At 44.0% G+C, this 19,219-nt stretch overlaps 1 protein-coding gene across 1 annotated transcript in view; it reads right to left on the reverse strand.

Moving 5' to 3' along the window:
* The window catches only part of DNAH10 (dynein axonemal heavy chain 10), a 158,671-nt gene that overhangs the window by 65,457 nt on the left and 73,995 nt on the right, over positions 1–19,219 (reverse strand). Inside the window, exons 36-45 of the mRNA XM_024977691.2 lie at positions 18,924–19,070; positions 17,781–17,972; positions 15,864–15,982; positions 13,504–13,662; positions 12,914–13,049; positions 12,101–12,223; positions 9,716–9,850; positions 9,201–9,417; positions 4,949–5,068; positions 3,538–3,683 (exon numbers count right to left, since the gene is read on the reverse strand). Coding sequence (XP_024833459.1) covers positions 3,538–3,683; positions 4,949–5,068; positions 9,201–9,417; positions 9,716–9,850; positions 12,101–12,223; positions 12,914–13,049; positions 13,504–13,662; positions 15,864–15,982; positions 17,781–17,972; positions 18,924–19,070 — 1,494 coding nt within the window. The remainder of the gene's footprint in view (positions 1–3,537; positions 3,684–4,948; positions 5,069–9,200; positions 9,418–9,715; positions 9,851–12,100; positions 12,224–12,913; positions 13,050–13,503; positions 13,663–15,863; positions 15,983–17,780; positions 17,973–18,923; positions 19,071–19,219) is intronic.

Below are 19,219 nucleotides of genomic sequence, written 5' to 3' on the forward strand. Positions count from 1 at the left end.
ATAAAACATTAAGTAGGGAATGGGGCCTCCCAGGTGGCACTAGTGGTAAAGAACCCACCTGCCAATAGTAAGAGATGCGGGTTTGATCCCAGGGTCGGGAAGATCTTCTGGAGGAGGAAATGGCAACCCACTCCACTATTCTTGCCTGGAGAATCTCATGGACAGAGGAGCCTGGTGGGCTACAGTCCATAGGGTCGCAAAGAGTCAGACATGACTTAGTACTAGCACTCCCTGATTGTCCACTGGCTAAGACTCTGAGCTCCCAATGCAGGGGGCCCAAGTTGGATCCCTGGTCAGGGAACTAGATCTGACATGCCACAACTAAAGATCCCACATGCTGCAAATTTTAAAAAGTTAAATAAAAATTGTTTAAAACCAGGAGAACTGCAATGGTGAGCAGGTGGGCCATGTAGGACCACTCAGAGTGCACAGAAAGGAGAAACGCAGGGACCCTCCTTCCTAACATCTTGGTGCACCTGGCATGTTCTGCACAATCACGTTCCATGCATGATTCATTCTCATGTCAGGGTCCCCTCTTAATGAGGGTGGACCTTAATAGCTTTGTTCATTGTCGTTTGCACCGGAGTACCCAAACCCTCCCACATCTGGCATATGACTGGAGGAAGGAAATGAAAAACCACAAAATGGTGATGAGGAATGTAACTGCCAGCCTTCAAGATGACCCCCAATCATCCTCACCTCCAGGTACCCACACCCTGTGTAGCCCCCTCCTATGTTGCATCAGAGGGGGCCACAGTAGTGCCTCTGTGATCCACAAAATGCAGCAAAAGTGATGGTGTGCGGTTTCCTGAATCATACAAAGCATTGTCGTGTCTGCTTTTCTACCTTGGACATTCACTCTGAGGGAAGTCAGATGCCAGGTCAAGAGAACAACAGCAGGTGCAGTGGTTAAGAATCTGCCTGCCAAGGATATAAAATCAACACATAGAAATCCTTTGCATTCCTATACACTAATAATGAGAAAATAGAAAGAGAAATTAAGGAAACAATTCCATTCACCATTGCAATGAAAAGAATAAAATACTTAGGAATATATCTACCTAAAGAAACTAAAGACCTATATATATAAAACTATAAAACCCTGATCAAAGAGGACACTAATAGATGGAGAAATATACCATGTTCATGGATTGGAAGAATCAATATAGTGAAAATGAGTATACTACCCAAAGCAATCTACAGATTCAATGCAATCCCTATCAAGCTAACAACGGTATTTTTCACAGAGCTAGAACAAATAATTTCACAATTTGTATGGAAATACAAAAAAACCTCGAATAGCCAAAGCAATCTTGAGAAAGAAGAATGGAACTGGAGGAATCAACCTGCCTGACTTCAGGCTCTACTACAAAGCCACAGTCATCAAAACAGTATGGTACTGGCACAAAGAAATATAGATCAACGGAACAAAATAGAAAGCCCAGAGATAAACCCACGCACCTATGGACACCTTATCTTTGACAAAGGAGGCAAGAATATACAAGGAGAAAAGACAATCTCTTTAACAAGTGGTGCTAGGAAAACTGGTCAACCACTTGTAAAAGAATGAAACTAGAACACTTTCTAATGCCATACACAAAAATAAACTCAAAATGGATTAAAGATCTAAACATAAGACCAGAAACTATAAAACTCTTAGAGGAGAACATAGGCAAAACACTCTCAGACATACATCACAGCAGGATCCTCTATGACCCACCTCCCAAAACATTGGAAATAAAAGCAAAAATAAACAAATGGGATCTAATTAAAATTAAAAGCTTCTGCACAACAAAAGAAACTATAAGCAAGGTTAAAAGACAGCCTTCAGAATGGGAGAAAATAATAGGACATGAAGCAACTGACAAACAACTAATCTCAAAAATATACAAGCAACTTCTGCAGCTCAATTCCAGAAAAATAAATGACCCAATCAAAAAATGGGCCAAAGAACTAAATAGACATTTCTCCAAAGAAGACATGCAGATGGCTAACAAACACATGAAACGATGCTCAACATCACTCATTATCAGAGAAATGCAAATCAAAACCACAATGAGGTACCATTTCACTCCAGTCAGAATGGCTGCGATCCAAAAGTCTACAAGCAATAAATGCTGGAGAAGATGTAGAGAAAAGGGAACCCTCTTACAGTTGGTGAGAATGTAAACTAGTACAGCCACTATGGAGAACAGTATGGAGATTCCTTAGAAAACTGGAAATAGAACTGCCATACGACATAGCAATCCCAATGCTGGGCATACACACCAAGGAAACCAGAATTGAAAGAGACACATGTACCCCAATGTTCATTGCAGCACTGTTTATAATAGCCAGGACATGGAAGCAACCTAGATGTCCATCAGCACATGAATGGATAAGAAAGCCATATTACATATACACAATGGAGTATTACTCAGCCATTAAAAAGAATAAATTTGAATCAGTTCTAATGAGGTGGATGAAACTGGAGCCGGTTATACAGAGTGAAGTAAGCCAGAAAGAAAAACACCAATACAGTATACTAATGCATATATATATGCATTAGTATATATATGTATATACACTATATATATATATATATATATATATATATATATATATATGGAATTTAGAAAGATGGTAACGACAACCCTGTATGCGAGACAGCAAAAGAGACACAGATGTATAGAACAGTCTTTTGGACTCTGTGGGAGAGGGAGGGGGGGATGATTTGGGAGAATGGCATTAAAACATGTATAATATCATATAAGAAATGAATCGCCAGTCCAGGTTCAATGCAGGATACAGGAAGCTTGGGGATGGTGCACTGGGATGACCCAGAGGGATGGTATGGGGAGGCAGGCGGGAGCGGGGTTCAGGATGGGGAACACGTGTACACCCGCGGCAGATGCATGTAGATGTAGGGCAAAACCAATACAATATTGTAAAGTAAAAAAAAAAATTAATTAAAAAAATATTAATTAAAAAAAATAGAAAAAAAAAATCTGCGTGCCAATGCAAAGGACACAGGTTCTATCCCTGGTTGGGGAACTAAGATCCCACATGCTGTGGAGCAACTAAGCCCATGCACTGCAACTACTGAGCCCGCACATTCTAAAACCTGTGTTCCACAACAAGAGGAGCCACTGCAATGAGGGAGCCCATGTACCTGAACTAGAAAGCAGCCCCTGCTTGCCACAAGTAGAGAAAGCTTGCGTGCAGCAACAAAAAACCAGTGCAGCCATAAAATAAATAAATGAATAAATAATCTTCAGGAAGAAATAAAGGACTATAACAGGGTGCTTGGAGAGGCTCACATGGTGGGGAATTGATACCGAACATCTCAAAAGAGGATTCCCCCAGCCATAGTCAAGCCTTCAGATGACCTCAGCCCTAGTCAAACTTGCCATCTCATGAAAGAGCCTGGGCTAGAACAACCAGCTAAGCCACCCCCAGGTTCCAGATCTGCAGAAACTGTGAGATAGTATTTGTTGTATGAACTGCTTTGTGTTGGGGTAATTTGCTATTTGTCCATAGATACAGATAATGACTTACATTAGTCTCTTCATTCAGGTTTTTCAGGAAGTTGTGGGTAGTGGCTGTCTTGGAGGTACCAGATTCACCAACCAAAAGAACAGGTTGCCTAATCTTTACCATTTGCTCCAGTGTCCAGGTAGTACGGGTTGTATCCACTGTATGAACTAGAGAATGTATGAAGTATTAGAGCATCACAGAAACACCAATAAGGTGCACACTGGGCAGCCTGGAGTTTCCCAGGATCCCACAAATCCCATAAGAAGCATCAGCAAAAACCCAAGGGGTGACCTTGAAAACATATAAATGGAGACGCTCACTACCCCTAATGATTGTTTCTAATAGCTTTATGGAGGTATAATTCACAGACCATGAAATTCATTCCAATATTAAGTGTATATTTTGAGGAGTTTGATACATTTCTACAGCTGTGTCATCATCACATACGAGTGTAGAAAACCCAACTGTTTCAATATCCAATTCTGACTTATACTCAGGATATTGAAAACTCCCAGGTTCTCTGCTGCATAAGTCACTTATCAAGACTTGTTTCCTGACCAACAACTTCCTCTGAGGGCTTCCTAGGTGGCTCAGTTGTAATGAATCCACCTGCCAACCAGGAGACGCAGCTTCGATCCCTGGGTCAGGAAGATCCCCTGGAGGAGGCAATGGCAGCCCACTCGAGTATTCGGGCCTGGGAAATCCCATGGACAGAACAGCATGGGAGCTACAGTCCATGGGGTCTCAAAGAGTAGGACACGACTTAGCGACAGACTTTGACTTTTTTCAGCTTCCTCTGAAGAGAGTATCAAACCTTCAAGTCAAATCTGGCTACTCCTACACTGACAGTTTTAAATTCTGATTGGTTCCTGAGAAAACATGTATGCTTCATTCTATAAGAACTCTATACCAACCAAAATCAGATATTCATTTCATGGAATATCTTGAGCCTCCATGGTATCCAAATAGCCAGAGGTGTGCATGTTAAATACAGCTCAATACACAATATCCATAGTACACTACTTCTCAAGGCAGCATCTCTTACAAAATGCTGCCTTAGTCATTCCTCTTTCCCTTCTTCCTGCGTCCCTCCCCATGCCCAGACAGCTCTACGGGGCAGAAGGGAGCCTGTGCAAGGTGAGCAGAAGCAGAGGAGCATCCTACCCACCTCAAGCCCTGCCACCCTCCCTGGCAGGGAGGATCCACCTGCCAGGCAAAAGAGCTGAGGGGTATAGACATCTTCAGATGTCCAGAGGCACATAAAAGGAATCCAAAGTGCCACCCTCTTGGCAAAACCCATGGCTCATGTTCAGTTTCTCCCAACCAGCACTCGGGTGGGACTTAGAGTTCCACTGGGACCACGGGATTTTCCACCCTTCCACACAGAATGAGAACCACATATGCTTAAACCGAGGCTTCGTTTCTCACATACCCAGGATGTCAACAAATTTCCTCTCGCGGGAATGAACATACTCTGGAACTAATTGATTCCACGGTATCCATTTCTTCTGTGTGGAATCAAAGTGAAAGTCATACAAGGTTGGAAGCTGACCTGTAATAAAAAGTGGTCAGTTTTGTTTTGATTGTGGACATGAAAATACAGAATCAGCTCTGGCTCATGCTTGGAACGAACTAATGCTATTTGTTCCCTGGATAGCAACTTAATTGGAGAAACTGACAGCTACAGACAGATGGATGGAGATGGACAAAGATGGATGGATGAATAAATATAAATAGACATAGATACACAGATACAAATGGATGGAAGGATGGATGGATAGGTGAAAAGTGAAAGTGTTAGTCACTCAGTCGTGTCTGATTCTTTGCAACCCTATGGACTGTAGCCTACCAGGCTCCTCTGTCCATGGAGGACAAAATTTCTGGCAAAAATTCTGGAGTCTGTAGCCATACTGTTCTCCAGGGGACCTTCCTGACCCAGGGATTGAACCCACATCTCCGGCATTGCAGATGGATTCTTTACAGTCTGAGCCACCAGAGAAGCCCAAACCGTTAGTCATTCCAACTCTTTGTGACCCCATGGACCTGCCAGACTCCTGTGTCAATGGGATAGGTAAATAGAGAGAGATAAATATGGATGGATGGAAAAAAGAAGAAAGAAAGAAAGGAAAGATAGATTTAAATATAACCAAACTAGGGAAACCAGAAGGCTTAGAAAGGAGAGCCTGGGAATCAGAGCTGTGAGCAGGGTGAAAAGGGCTCAGTGAGGACACAAAGAGTGAAAAGAAGGTCTAGGACCAAATCCTGATATGAGGGAGGGGCCAAGGTAGGGGACTCAACAAAGGAAACTGCGCAGGCATGGCCAGAATGGAGCAGGATGGAAGAAGAATTTTTAAGAAGGCAGAAAGTAGCACCGTGCCTGATACTGGGGCAAGGTCAGGGAGGCAAAGACCAGAAGAGGCTCTCAGATCCGGCAACAAGGAGGCACTGCAGGCGCCAGCTGGGAGCGGTTTGGGTGGAGATGTGCAGAAGGGAGGTGGGAGGTGGACGGGTGAGAAGTGGTGGGATGAAGGAGAAAGTAGCAGGCGCTGGCTGGGAGCGGTTTGGGTGGAGATGTGCAGAAGGGAGGGGGGAGGCGGACGGGTGAGAAGTAGTGGGATGAAGGAGAAAGTAGCTCAAGGACAGTCTTTCAGGACATGTGGCTTTAAAAGGGAAGAGGCAGGGACTTCCCTGGTGGTCCAGTGGCTGAGAATCTGAGCTCCCAATGCAGGGGGTCTGGGTTCAATCCCTGGTTGGGGAACTAGATCCTACACACCGTAACTAAAGATCCTGCTACAATTAAGACCCAGTGCAGCCAAATAATTTAAAAGGGAAGAGGCAGAGAGACATCTCTAGAAGGGGCTAGGATTAGGAAGGCTTTACTAGAACATGTCAAAGAGCCAGTGGGATGGGGTTGGTAGAGATGGACAGATGGAAAATATAAAAGACAGAGGAGAAAACCGGTGAAGACAGGAGCCTGAGGAGGTGGGAGGCGGCAGATCTCAAAGCTCAGGGCAGGTTCAGCTTGGCCAAGAGGAGGGTCTCCCCGTCCCTGAGAAAGGAGGCAGGAGAAGATGGGGGCTGGAAAAATTCCTATCTGACAGTGTGGGTTTTTCCTGTTCAAGGAAGGAGGAAGGTCATGTGCAGAGATGGGGGCGAGGGCCCAGTGGAGATTTGGAGAAAAGGGAAATGAATTACCCCATGGGGATAGGAGAGGGAGTTCAAGACTGAATTTATGGAGGTGCCAGGAGTTTGATCCCTGGGTTGAGAAGAACCCTTGGAGAAGAGAATGGCAAACCACTCCAGGATTCTTGCCTGGAGAACCCCATGGACAGAGGAGCCTGGCTACAGTCTATAGGGTCACAAAGAGTCAGACACAACTGAGCAACTAACACTTTCACTTTCAGTCTTCAGAGTGATTTTCTCAGTACCGTTCAAACCCTGGGGAGGCAGAGAAGGCATGCTTGGGTTATCTCAGACTAGGCAAGAGGGCCAGGAAACTTAGGCAAGAGAGACTGAAGCAACACGGCAGCAGAAAAGGATTTAGAAGGTTCAGAAGGTGGTAGGAAGACAGGGAAGGGCAGCGGATAGTCCCCATGAGGCCAGCTGAGAACACATGCAGCAGGAGTCACAAGCTGACGATGGGTGGTGGGTGGAAGGTGTAACTATGATATAGACAGAGCAGTATTGAGTGCAATGGGCTAGGAAGAGGTCAAGGGACCCAGAGGCTGGACTTGAATGCAGAAGGCATGTGGAAGTGGGTTGCCTACAGGTTGTCTTCAAGTTCTCAAGCTGAGGGCAAACTAAGGGAGAAAGACCAGACTGGGATCAGCATCGTCTCTGTGAGGGGTGAGGGTTGCAGGGGCAGGTAGCCAGCACGGTGGGCACAACTGGGAAGCTCCCCCCAGAAAGGGGACTCGGGGTTCTGAAAAAGTACAAGAAAACTAGCCCCCAAAAGACCCCAGACTTTATATATATATATTTATGTATTTATTTGGCTTCTCCAGGTCTTAGTAGCAGCATGCAGAATCTTCAGTTGCTGCATGCGAACTCTGAGTTGCGGTACATGGGATCTAGTTCCCTGACCAGGGATTGAATCCAGGTCCCCTGCGTTGGGAGCATGGTATCTTAGGCATTGGCCCACCAGGGAAGTCCCAAGACCACAGACTTTTTAAATTCATTAATTTATTTTAACTGGTGGCTAATTACTTTACAACATTGTGGTGCTTTTGGCCATACACTGACATGAATCAGCCACAGATGTACATGTGTCCCCCATCCTGAACCCACCTCCCCCCTCCCTCCCCATCCCATCCCTCTGGGTTGTCCCAGTGCACTGGCTTTGAGTGCCCTGTTTCATGCATTGAACTTGGACTGGTCATCTATTTCACATATGGTAATATACATGTTTCAATGCTATTTTCTCAAATCATCCCACCCTCACCTTCTCCCACAGAGTCCCAAAAGTCTGTTCTTTATATCTGGGTCTCTTTTGCTGTCTCGCGTATAGGGTTGTCATTACTATCTTTCTAAATTCCATATGTATGTATTAATATACTGTATTGGTGCTTTTCTTTCTGACTTACTTCACTCTGTATAATAGGCCCCAGTTTCATCCACCTCATTAGAACTGATCCAAACGCATTCTTTTTAATGGCTGAGTAATATTCCACTGTGTATATATACCACAACTTTCTTTTCCATTCATCTGCCGATGGACATCTAGGTTGCTTCCATGTCCTAGCTATTGTAAACAGTGCTGCAATGAACACTGGGGTACATGTGTCTCTTTCAATTCTGGTTTCCTCGGTGTGTATGCCCAGCAAGGACCACAGACTTTTAAAACATCTTTTATTTGCTCAATGACTCTCTAGAAGAAAGACCTATGATCATTTTACTTTGAGCTTTAAAAACAACAGCCCAGGTAATGATTACAGAATAAAACCTGGGTCTCCCTGCCAATCATATTCAAGTGTCATTAAGAGACAGATGAAGAAGGATCCTAGTGTTATCTATAGTTCTTGGAGAATGCAGCCTTTTTACCATATATGGTTCTTTGAGGATGCACATTTTTTCATGCAAACACTTAAACCTTAATATAATGATTTCCTACAAACGACCTATGGATCCACATGTGATTATCTGCTGTGCAAAGTCTCAGGAATATAGCAGATGAATTAGCTGTGGAATTTTAGAGGAAAAAAAACAGAGAATCTAAAAGGAGAAGAAATTAAGACAAGCACAATATGAAAATTTTACAGAGCTTAAACAGAGTAAATGAAGCAAGCACCTAAGCTAGGTGGGGAAAGGTTAGATTCATCAACAAAGGCCACCCAAAGGAACTAGAACTTCCCCACTGGTCCAGTGGCTAAGGCTCTGTACTCCCAATGCAAGGGGCCCAGGTTCAATCCCTGGTCAGGGAACTGGATCCCACATGCCACAACTAAGTTTCAAGATTTCAGCTCAAGGTCCCATGTGCTGCAACTAAGACCCAGACCTCTGCTATTGAAGTTTATGCATTTGAACTTCTCCTGAGGGTTCGACTAGATGCTCTGCACATTATTCTACAGAAGCAAACAATCTAGGAAACCCACACAGGCACAGATGTGGAAAAGCAAGGTCATGTCCTCTAAAAACCTAGCCAAAAGCATTCTGAGCAAAAAAAACAAGTTACGTTTGGTTCCTACCTGGCAGTTCCCCAGGACTGGCCCATATCCCTTCTGTATCAGCAGTAGGCAAAGAAGCAATGCGCTTAATACATTCATCAAATTTAGCCCTTCCATCCTCAAGGAGGCAGGAGCCCAGAGAACAGTACAGAGCCTCTAAGAAGTAGCACTCCAGAAGATCGGGCTCCTCGATTTCTCCCTCTAGTAACGAATCCAGCATCTTGGCTAACTGGGTTACCTGGTTCATAGGAAAATACCTGGGTCAGCCCATATATTCCACACAACCCCACAAGAGTCAGTTCTGGTCACAAACCCTGGGACCCCAGATCTCAGAACGATGGGAATTATATGGCCCACCATATTGGTTTGGGCAGATGGAGCCCAGTATCTTGTCTTGCTCATGGTCACAAAAAGAAGTATTGAGTCTCCCTTGTCAGTAACCGGCAAGGTTAGATCTTACCCATCTGATGTCTTTGCTTCCCTTTTGAAAGCTCTTTAGGAAGAATTTATTTTTGCTAACAAAGATAGTTTCTTACCATATTCAGGTCTGTCTGCGGAACTATTGTCTTCAGCTTTTCTCCTTGTCTTCCATCCACTATTCCTTCCACTATCACATCAATGAGGTATGGTACGTATTTCTCAAACAGGCTCTCTAAATAACCTTGCTCCATCTATAAAAAAGCAGAATTTCAAAGCATTCTCAAGTGTTCCTCTATTTAATTTTCAGTCTGCTTCTTCTATCACAGATTATATTATTATTATTATTATTTTGACTGTGCTATGTTGCTTGCAGGATCTTAGTTCACTGACCAAGGATCCTACCTGGGCCCTCAGCAGGGAAAGTGCTGGGTCCTAACCACTGGACTGCTGGGGAACTCCCAAGGGTTCCTTTATTCAAACAGAAGTTCATGGGAAGCTGTGCTTGTAAAAAGAGGGGATGAGAAACATTTTCTCATGAATGAGAAATTGAGCAGGTGAGTAAACTCTGATAACTCACCTACATATTTGTAGAAAAATTTATCCTTTATAATATGCTTCTGTTTCATCACAAAACCTGCCATAGAATCTATCCCACCACCTGGGAGGGAGGTGCTATAAAAGGTCCCATCTGATAGGCAAAGAGCTGATTATCTAAGAATTTAAGTGACATAGCCACAGCCATTGAACAAAGAGTATAAAGCAATGGAAGGTCCCTCTCCATATAGAGGCATTGATGATCACAAGAGCTTGTATGGGCATCATCACCCATATGACATGCATGAATGCCAAGTCTCTTCAGTCGTGTCTGACTCTTTGCGACCTAATGGTCTGTAGCCCACTAGGCTCCTCTGTCCGTGGGATTCTCCAGGCAAGAATACTGGAGTGGGTCGCCACGGCCTCCTCCAGAGGATCTCCCTGACCCAGGGATCTTTTGTGTCTCTGGCCTTGGCAGGTGGGTTCTTTACCACTAGCACCACCTAGGAAGACCCTCCCATATGACAGTGTGCCTCAAATGGTCCTAACATGTTCCCCTTGCTCCTCTCTTCTCTGGGGTAATTGCGTCCTAGCTTCCAATTTTCCATCGGCCTAGTGGTCCTTCTTGGAGAAGGCAATGGCACCCCACTCCAGTACTCTTGCCTGGAAAATCCCATGGACAGAGGAGCCTGGTAGGCTTCAGTCCATGGGGTCACTGGGAGTCGGACACAACTGAGCGACTTCACTTTCACTTTTCACTTTAATGCATTGGAGAAGGAAATGGCAACCCACTCCAGTGTTCTTGCCTGGAGAATCCCAGGGACGGGGGAGCCTGGTGGGCTGCCGTCTATGGGGTCGCACAGAGTCGGACACAACTGAAGCGACTTAGCAGCAGCAGCAGCAGTGGTCCTTCTGGAGCTGCATCCTGTATGGTCACGCTGTCCTGGGTGTGATCTAGCCACAGCCTTCACATGACTGTCACGTTTGCCTCTGAATCTTTCAATGAAGTCTACCATTAAGACAATACATGGCACTTCCCTGGTGGTCCAGTGGTTAAGAATCTGCCTGCCAGTGCAGGGGATGCAGGTTCAATCCCTGGTTGGGGAACTAAGATCCCACATGCCTCAGGGCAACTAAGCCTGTGCACTACAACTACTGAGTCTGTGCTCGAGAGCCCACGAGTTGCAACTGTGACAACCATGCGCCCTAGAGCCCATGCTCCACACAAGAGAAGCCACCACAACGAGAAGCCCTTGCACTGCAACTAGAGAGTAGCCCTCACTCACTGCAACTAGAGAAAGCCCATGAGCAGCAATGAAGACCCACTGGAGGAAAAAAAAAAAGACAGGTACACATTTCTGAGCAGCTTTATGACATATCACAGTGTTTGAGATCAGCTGAAACCACTGAGTCTCAATTCTGTGACAAACTGGGTCCTTCACACATTGTTTTCATCCAACTGAGTAAGACAGGAGGAGCCAGACACCTCCTAGAGACAAGTCTCTCGACCACTGGACTTGGCTGGATGAGGGGCTGCCAACTACAGTCCATAAGCCAAATCTGGCCTGCCACCTGTTTTGTAAATAAAGTTTTATTGGTACATAGCAATGCCCATTCATGTACTGTGGCTGCTTTCATACCATAATGGTGGGGTTGAGTCGTTGCAAAAGAAACCACATGGCCCCCAAAGCCTAAAATATTTACTTTCTTTCACAGAAAAAAATTTGTCACCCCCTGGTCTAGACTATCAAAATCACTTATCTAGCCCACCTGCTATGAATTTTCTGGAAAACTAATAAGGGTGTCTTCCATGCTGTCACCCAACTTACTGATAACATTTAGTGCTCAAGATCACAGGCAGGTCAAGGTCCAGGCCATGGCCTTCAGTAACAAACATCCCTCTGAGTTATGTTTATACAATTAGCCAACAATACTGATTGTCAGTTCATTTTGGAAATAATTTTCACCTTGTTTGGTATTTGATTAACCCATTTTTTCCAGTATGGTTGATATTTCAAGTTTTTAGGATCCACATAAACCATTCCGCATCGAGACACAGTCGCAGGGGAGGCATACTGTAAATCCCCAACCTGGAGAAATGAACAAACTCAGTGTTATCTATAGCAGTCCCACTCCTGGGAATATATCCGGACAAAACTACAATTCAAAAAGATATATGCACCCCAGTGTTCACTGCAACACTATTTACAATGCCAATTTCCATCAACAGGTGAATGGATAAAGAAGATGTGGTACATACATACAATGGAATACGACTCAGCCATAAAAAGAATGAAATAATGCCATCTGCAGCAACATGGATGGCCCTAAAGATTATCATACTAAATGAAATAGGTCAGAAAGAGAAAGATGAATACCATATGATATCAGTTATACGTGGAGTCTAAAATATGACACAAGTGAATTTATTTATGAAACAGAAACAGACTGAGAATAGGCTTCTGGGTGCCAAGGAGGATCGGGTAGGGAGAGGGAAGGACTGAGAGCCGGGGTCAGCAGATGCAGACTATTATATACAGAATGGATAAGCAGCAAGGTCCTACTGTGTAGCGTGGGGAACTATATTCAGACCATAATGCAAGATAATATGAAAAAGAATGCATATAAATGCATAACTGAACCACTCTGCTATACAGCAGAAATCAGTACAACATTGTAAATCAACTATACTTCAATAAAATAAATTTTTAAAAATAAGCACTTTAAATTGTAATTCAAAGAAAGGCTTCTATTTGAAATTATTCTTCATCACTACTTGCCTCGAAGAGCAGGGCACAGTGTGCTTGAAGCCGAATGCGCTCGCCATTGGCCAGGGTCAACAGCTTGTTGTCATCCATCACAGAATTCATGTTCTCCACCCACAAAGCATCCACATCACCATCGAATAAAATATACCTGTGGCAACCGGAAAAAAGTGAGCCATGGCACCTGAAAGGCTTCCCATTAACACAACTTGGTGTAACCTCCCCATTCATGTTGAACATCTTTTCCCAGGGTTTTCTAACCAGAACGTGAGACAGAACACCCTACTTGGTCCAGAGATTTGACCTAATAAAATAACCATCATGTCCCAAGCTCACATCCCTGGCCTTGAGGCAAGCTCTTCCCTCCTCTTCCCTGGACCTCAGCTTCCTCTGTGGTAAGCTGGGGACCAACAGTCAAGGAGAAGAAATTACATAAGACAGAAACAGTGCTGAAGTGGTACCTAGAGCTTCACGAGCAGAGCCTCCTGAGTCTACCTGCCTCCAAGCATGAAACTACAATACTACACATCAGCTGTTTACTTGTAAGTTTTGGTTAATTCACTACAAATCCACCCAGGCTCTTCCCTCCTTACACAGATACTCACTTCCGCTCCTTCTTATCCGTGGGCTTGTTGATCTCCCGGAAGATGTTGGACAGCACCCCATCAGTCCAGTCTCGGGTGGTGGGATCCAGGATGCCATACAGCTCTATAACACTCATAGCCTTGGGGTTCAGGATATACAGCTTTGTCACCAGCCCAAGCCTACATAGAATGAAAAGCCTCAGCCAGGACTCAGGTAGACTCAACACATTAGAACAATCCAGGCCACTCATGTAGGGGGTTAGATTTTGGATCCGATCCAAAATTTAACATGCAAACCATCCAAACCCTGCTCTGGGCTTCCCATTCTCTGTTAATGGTTTTTACTAAACTCAAGGGAGGGCTTTCCTGTTGGCTCAGATGGTAAAGAATCTGCCTGTGAATGCAGGAGACCCGAGTTCAATCCCTGGATGGGGAAGATCCCCTGGAGAAGGGAATGGCAACCCACTCCAGTATTCTTGCCTGGAGAATTCCATGGACAGGGGAGCCTGGTAGACCACATCAATGGGGTCGAAAAGAGTCAGACGTGACTGAGCGACTAACAAAGGCAAGGGACCCACCTTTCACCAGACATGTGGCCCCAATATAAGCGAGGTCTGAACTGATAACACGGCTTTGATTTTGGGGAGCAACAGATGCTCACCTTCATGTGTATTTCATCTCTGTGTGTTTACATATTCATGCATATGGCACATTTATGTAGATATTTCACAACTACTGTATAAGAGGTAACAGTCATCAGGGTAACATAAAACCTCTGAACTCATGATGTTCACTGCCTTGTGTTAATAGAATGACATCCACTCTGCGTTGTTATTTTTTAGATACTTATTTGGCTGCGCCAGGTCTTGGTTGCAGCACATGGGTTCTTTTAGTTGAGGCATGGAGGATCTAGTTCCCTGCCCAGGGATCGAACCTAGGCCCCCTGCATTGGCAGCTTGGAGTCTAAGCCTTTGAAACACCAGGGAAGACCCTGAGTTGCTTTTTTTTATAAATCACTTAGACTTATATGTAGGGGTATGTAGGAGTATTTCCCACTACATTGCCTGTAAACTCCCATGGTGCTGGGGGATTAATTCATCCACAGAAAACTAAAGTTCACATGAACCATAGTTCATAATTAACAAAGTAAATGAAAATAATAATGGCATACTGATACTCACATCTATATATAATAGTTTCATAACTGATCTAACAATGAATTAAAGAATAAATACAGGATGGCTATGGAATAAAATCCTTACAATCAGTAAGCCATGGTCCAATGGTTTTCTCATGAAAAATACAAGAAGGAATATGAAGAAATGACACACTCATTTTATAAAATTTTATAAACTATAAAAGATGTTATAGACTATCTAGAACTGGTAAAGTCACAATAATTATAAGGCTTGATTTAGATTTTTGCTGGAATATCAGCATGTATTGAAATCTTTCTGCAATGTAGTGATTGCATGTGTGCTAAATCGCTTCAATTGTGTCAGACTCTTTGCAACCCTATGGACTACAGCCCACCAGGCTCCTCTGTCCATGGGATTCTCCAGGCAAGAGTACTGGAGTGAGTTGCTACGTCCTTCTCCAGGGGATCTTCCTGACCCAGGGAACAAACCCGAGTCTCTTATGTCTCCTGCATTGACAGATGGGTTCTGTACCACTAGCGCTACCTGGGAAGTGACTGCTTAGGAGAAAAGTGAGAATCAGAAAACTCATTTTCAGTATAGGAGTATTGGTTGATTCACCACAGGTCTTTGTGACATTCTATACTAGGAGTGTGAGGTCACGTTTTCCTTCAAGAGATACAGCCCTTGCAAGGCTGGCGATGACAAGGCATTTAGGGAGGTGACTTTCTTTTTGGCCACTCTGATACCATAATAGTGTTGCATAATGGTGTGGGTCCTGGCTGGCTTTAAAGGAATCTGAACGTCAAGAAAATACAACCCAAGCTAATTTTCAAAACATCTTTATAAGATAGCTGGTGAAATAATCATTTCATAAATAAACCTATTTACAGCCTGATGGACAAAAGGCTCACTGTTTTGCCTACTAAAATATATCAACTAAATCAGCAATGAAACAAGTTAAGATGCTCTGGTTTGGGGACTTCACTGGTAGTCCAGTGGTTAGGACTCCACGTTTCCACTGCAGGGGGCATGGGTTCCATCTTTAGTCAGGGAACTAAGATCCCACAAGCCCTGAGGCATGCCCCCCCCAAAAAAAAGATGCTCTGGGCTTAAAGGGGGCTATTTGGGACCAATGTAATCTCCCAGGAAATCAGAGAACAAAGTGGGACCAAGTAATACACCACCGATCTCACCTGAAACCACCCTGGCAACCAAGCCCTCCCCATGGACACCATTACTCACTTGGTCTGGGCCTGACACAGAGCATTAATGACCACGGACTTGCCCCCTCCCGTGGGCCCCACCACCATCGTCGTGTGGCGAGTCAACATGGTCTCGAACATCTGAACCACCTTATCCACCTGTGGGACAAACATTAGCTGGGTTAAAACATACCTTCTTGTTAAAAACAGGTTTATTGAGCTAGAATTTGCATACTATACAGTTCACCCATTTAAAGTGTTTCAGCAATTTAGTGGCTTTAATATATTTGAAAGTTTGTGAAACCATTATGACATTCAATTTTAGAACATTTTCATCAGTCTCCCAATAAAACCCGCGTGCTCATTAGTCATGTCTACCAAGCCCATTGCCCCCAGCTCCAAGTGCCCGCTTTCTGTCTCTATGGCTTTGCCCATTCTCAATATAAATGGAATATAGAAATGGAATCGTGCAGTGTGTAGTCTTGGGTGTCTGGCTTCTTTCACTTAGTATCGTGCTATACACTATCGTCAGCGTAGCCTGTGTCAGTGCTTCATTCTTTTTACGGCCAAATAATATTCCATTATATGGATGGATGACACTATGTTTATCTCTTCGTCTGTTGTATGATTTCCACTTGTTGGCTATTATGAATAACACTGTTATGAACATTTGTGGACAAGTTTTCATGTGGATAAATATGCTCTCATTTCTCTTGGGTTTATACCTAGGAATAAAATTGCTGTATCATATGGTAACTCTGGGCTTCTCAGGTGGCACCAGTGGTAAAGAACTTTCCTGCCAATGTAGGAGATGTAAGAAGACCTGGTTGACCCCTGGGTTGGGAAGACCCCCTGGAGGAGGGCATGACAACCCACTCCAGTATTCTTGCCTGGAGAATCCCATGGACAGAGGAGCCTGGAGACTATAGTCCATGGGGCTGCAAAGAGTCAGACATGACTGAAGCGACTTAGCATGCATGCATGCAAGGTAACACTAAGTTTCACTTTTTGAGGAACCATCAGACTTTTATGAAGTGGCTACACCATTTTACATTTCCAACCAAAAAACACATCTCTTCAAACAACTCCCTGTAGAGGAAACCACCAAGGCCAGAAAAATTGCAGAGGGCTCTCTCATCTGTGGTTGGTACCCAATACCCCTGCCTGAGACTTCTGGGCAGTCTGATGCCCCAAGGTGGCCCATCCAGAGGCAGTCATTCCGACCCTGCAGCTTGGGGAGTTGACACCCTCAGCAGAACACTTGGGCAATAATTTATGGCCTACAGACAACATATACAACCTCACAGGGTTCAGGTGATCAAAATTCCATTTGTAATATCTAATTTAATTTTTTTGTAAGTATGACTCTGGGGTAAAAAGGTAGGGGAGGAAGAAAACCTTAGATGATCGAACCCCCCCCCCAAAAAAAACTTATCTGATCACATTACGCCAGTTGGAAGATGATATATACATACAATGGAATATTGCTCGGCCTTAAAAAGGAAGGGAATTCTGACACATGCTACAATGTGGATGAACCTTGAGAACATGATGCTGAGTGAAATCAGCCAAACACAAAAGGACAAACACTGTATGATTCCACGCATATAAGATTCCCAGAGGAGTCAAAGAGAGTGGAGGTTACCAGGGGCTGAGGGAGGGAAATAAGAGTTATTATTTAATGGGAATAGAGTTTCTCTTTTGCAAAATGCAAAAGTTCTGGAGATCTGTTTTACAACAACATGAATATACCTAACATCACTAAAAATGGATAAGATGTAAGATCAGATGGTAAATCTTATGTTGTGTGTACTTTATCACAATAAAAAATGGGGGTAGGGGTGGGGAGTGGCTAAGACAGGAAATTTTATGTGCATTTTACAATTTTTTTAAATGAAAAATAAATGGAAAGGACCCAGAGAAGGTCAGTGAACTCTCCTCTTCAGCACCACTTTACCTGGACAGGTAAGATGATGTAGCCATTTTCCTGAAGCACCTGTTCCACAGCATCATTGAAATCAGGGTAGCGAACCCGAGGGCAATCCAGTCCAGGGAACAGGTCGGAGATCAAACCAAGGAAGAGAGGCACGTCTTCAAACACAAACTTGGGCAGGTTCATGTCTCGAAGGGCCCTCATCAACACCACATCCTGCATGGAATGAAACACATGTCTTCAGAGATGTTTCCAGAAGACCCCAGGGCTAGTCTAGAAATGGTCCTATGAAATAGACAATGAAACCTTACATGAAATATAAAACATAGAGCACTGCAAGTAGAGTTTCTGGAGAAACACATGAGTCTGTTGCCCACAGAGCAGCATCTATTGAGCTCTGTTTTGGAGGAAGCCCCATGTGAAAGAAACATGACTGTTCCTCTGGCTTTTATTGCAAAGAGGAAAAAAACTCATGTTCATGCTTTCTTGAGAATTTTGTTCATCCCCACCCCTCCATCTCACCACCCTGCAATTGTAGATCGATTATTATCATTGAAGTGTTACAAACATTGGTGTTGTGAAGACAATGAACTTGCCAATAATAAGTCAGATTAGAAGAAAACAATATAATGAAGGAGAGACCAAATGAAGGCCAGCCAGGTAAACGAAGTGACAGCTAAGCATGAAGCTTTTTCTTGGGCTTCCCTGGTAGCTCAGTGGTAAAGAATCCACCTGCCAATGCAGGAGACATGGGTTCAATTCCTGGTCCAGGATCCCACTTGACATGGAGCAATTAGACCTATGTGCCACAACTATTGGCCTGGGCTCTAGAGCCTGGGAGGCGCAACTACTGAAGCCTGCATGCCCTAGGGCGCATGCTCCACAAGAAAAGAAGCCACTGCAATGAGAACCCCAACACCGCAACTAGAGAGTAGCCCCCACTTGCTGTGCCTAGAGAAAAAGCCCGTACAGCAATGAAGCCCAGCACGGCCAAAACTAAAGTTTAAAAAAAAAAAAAAAAGAAAGACTTAAACAAATAAAACTATATTTAAAAAAGGAAAGCTTTTTCTTGATTGACCTGTGCTCCCTGGCACTTCCATCCCAGCATTCGTTTGATACCCGTGAACCAAATAAAAACCCAGAGAGCTTAGTGCACATGGCCCCTACCTCCCGAAGCTCAGAAGAGCCTCTCTTCAGCTCACCAGCCATCACCAATACCGATTTCAGGGCTCTGAGTCCAAAATCATAATGATGTTGCTTGGAGAGCTGCTCCCGGGCCAGCTTATACAGGACGGTCATCTTTTTGGCCAGAGTCTTTTGTGATAAAAGATATTGAAAAAATACATGAAGGAAATGCCCTGAAAACACTGGAACATTATGACACAAAGAAAAGTGACATAAAGATGTTCAGATGAAGCTGCTCTACAAACAGATACAGGCAAGATGCTCTTGCCTGAAACAAA

This window comes from Bos taurus, chromosome 17, assembly GCF_002263795.3.
Source record: "Bos taurus isolate L1 Dominette 01449 registration number 42190680 breed Hereford chromosome 17, ARS-UCD2.0, whole genome shotgun sequence".
In the NCBI taxonomy this organism is placed as follows: domain Eukaryota; kingdom Metazoa; phylum Chordata; class Mammalia; order Artiodactyla; family Bovidae; genus Bos; species Bos taurus.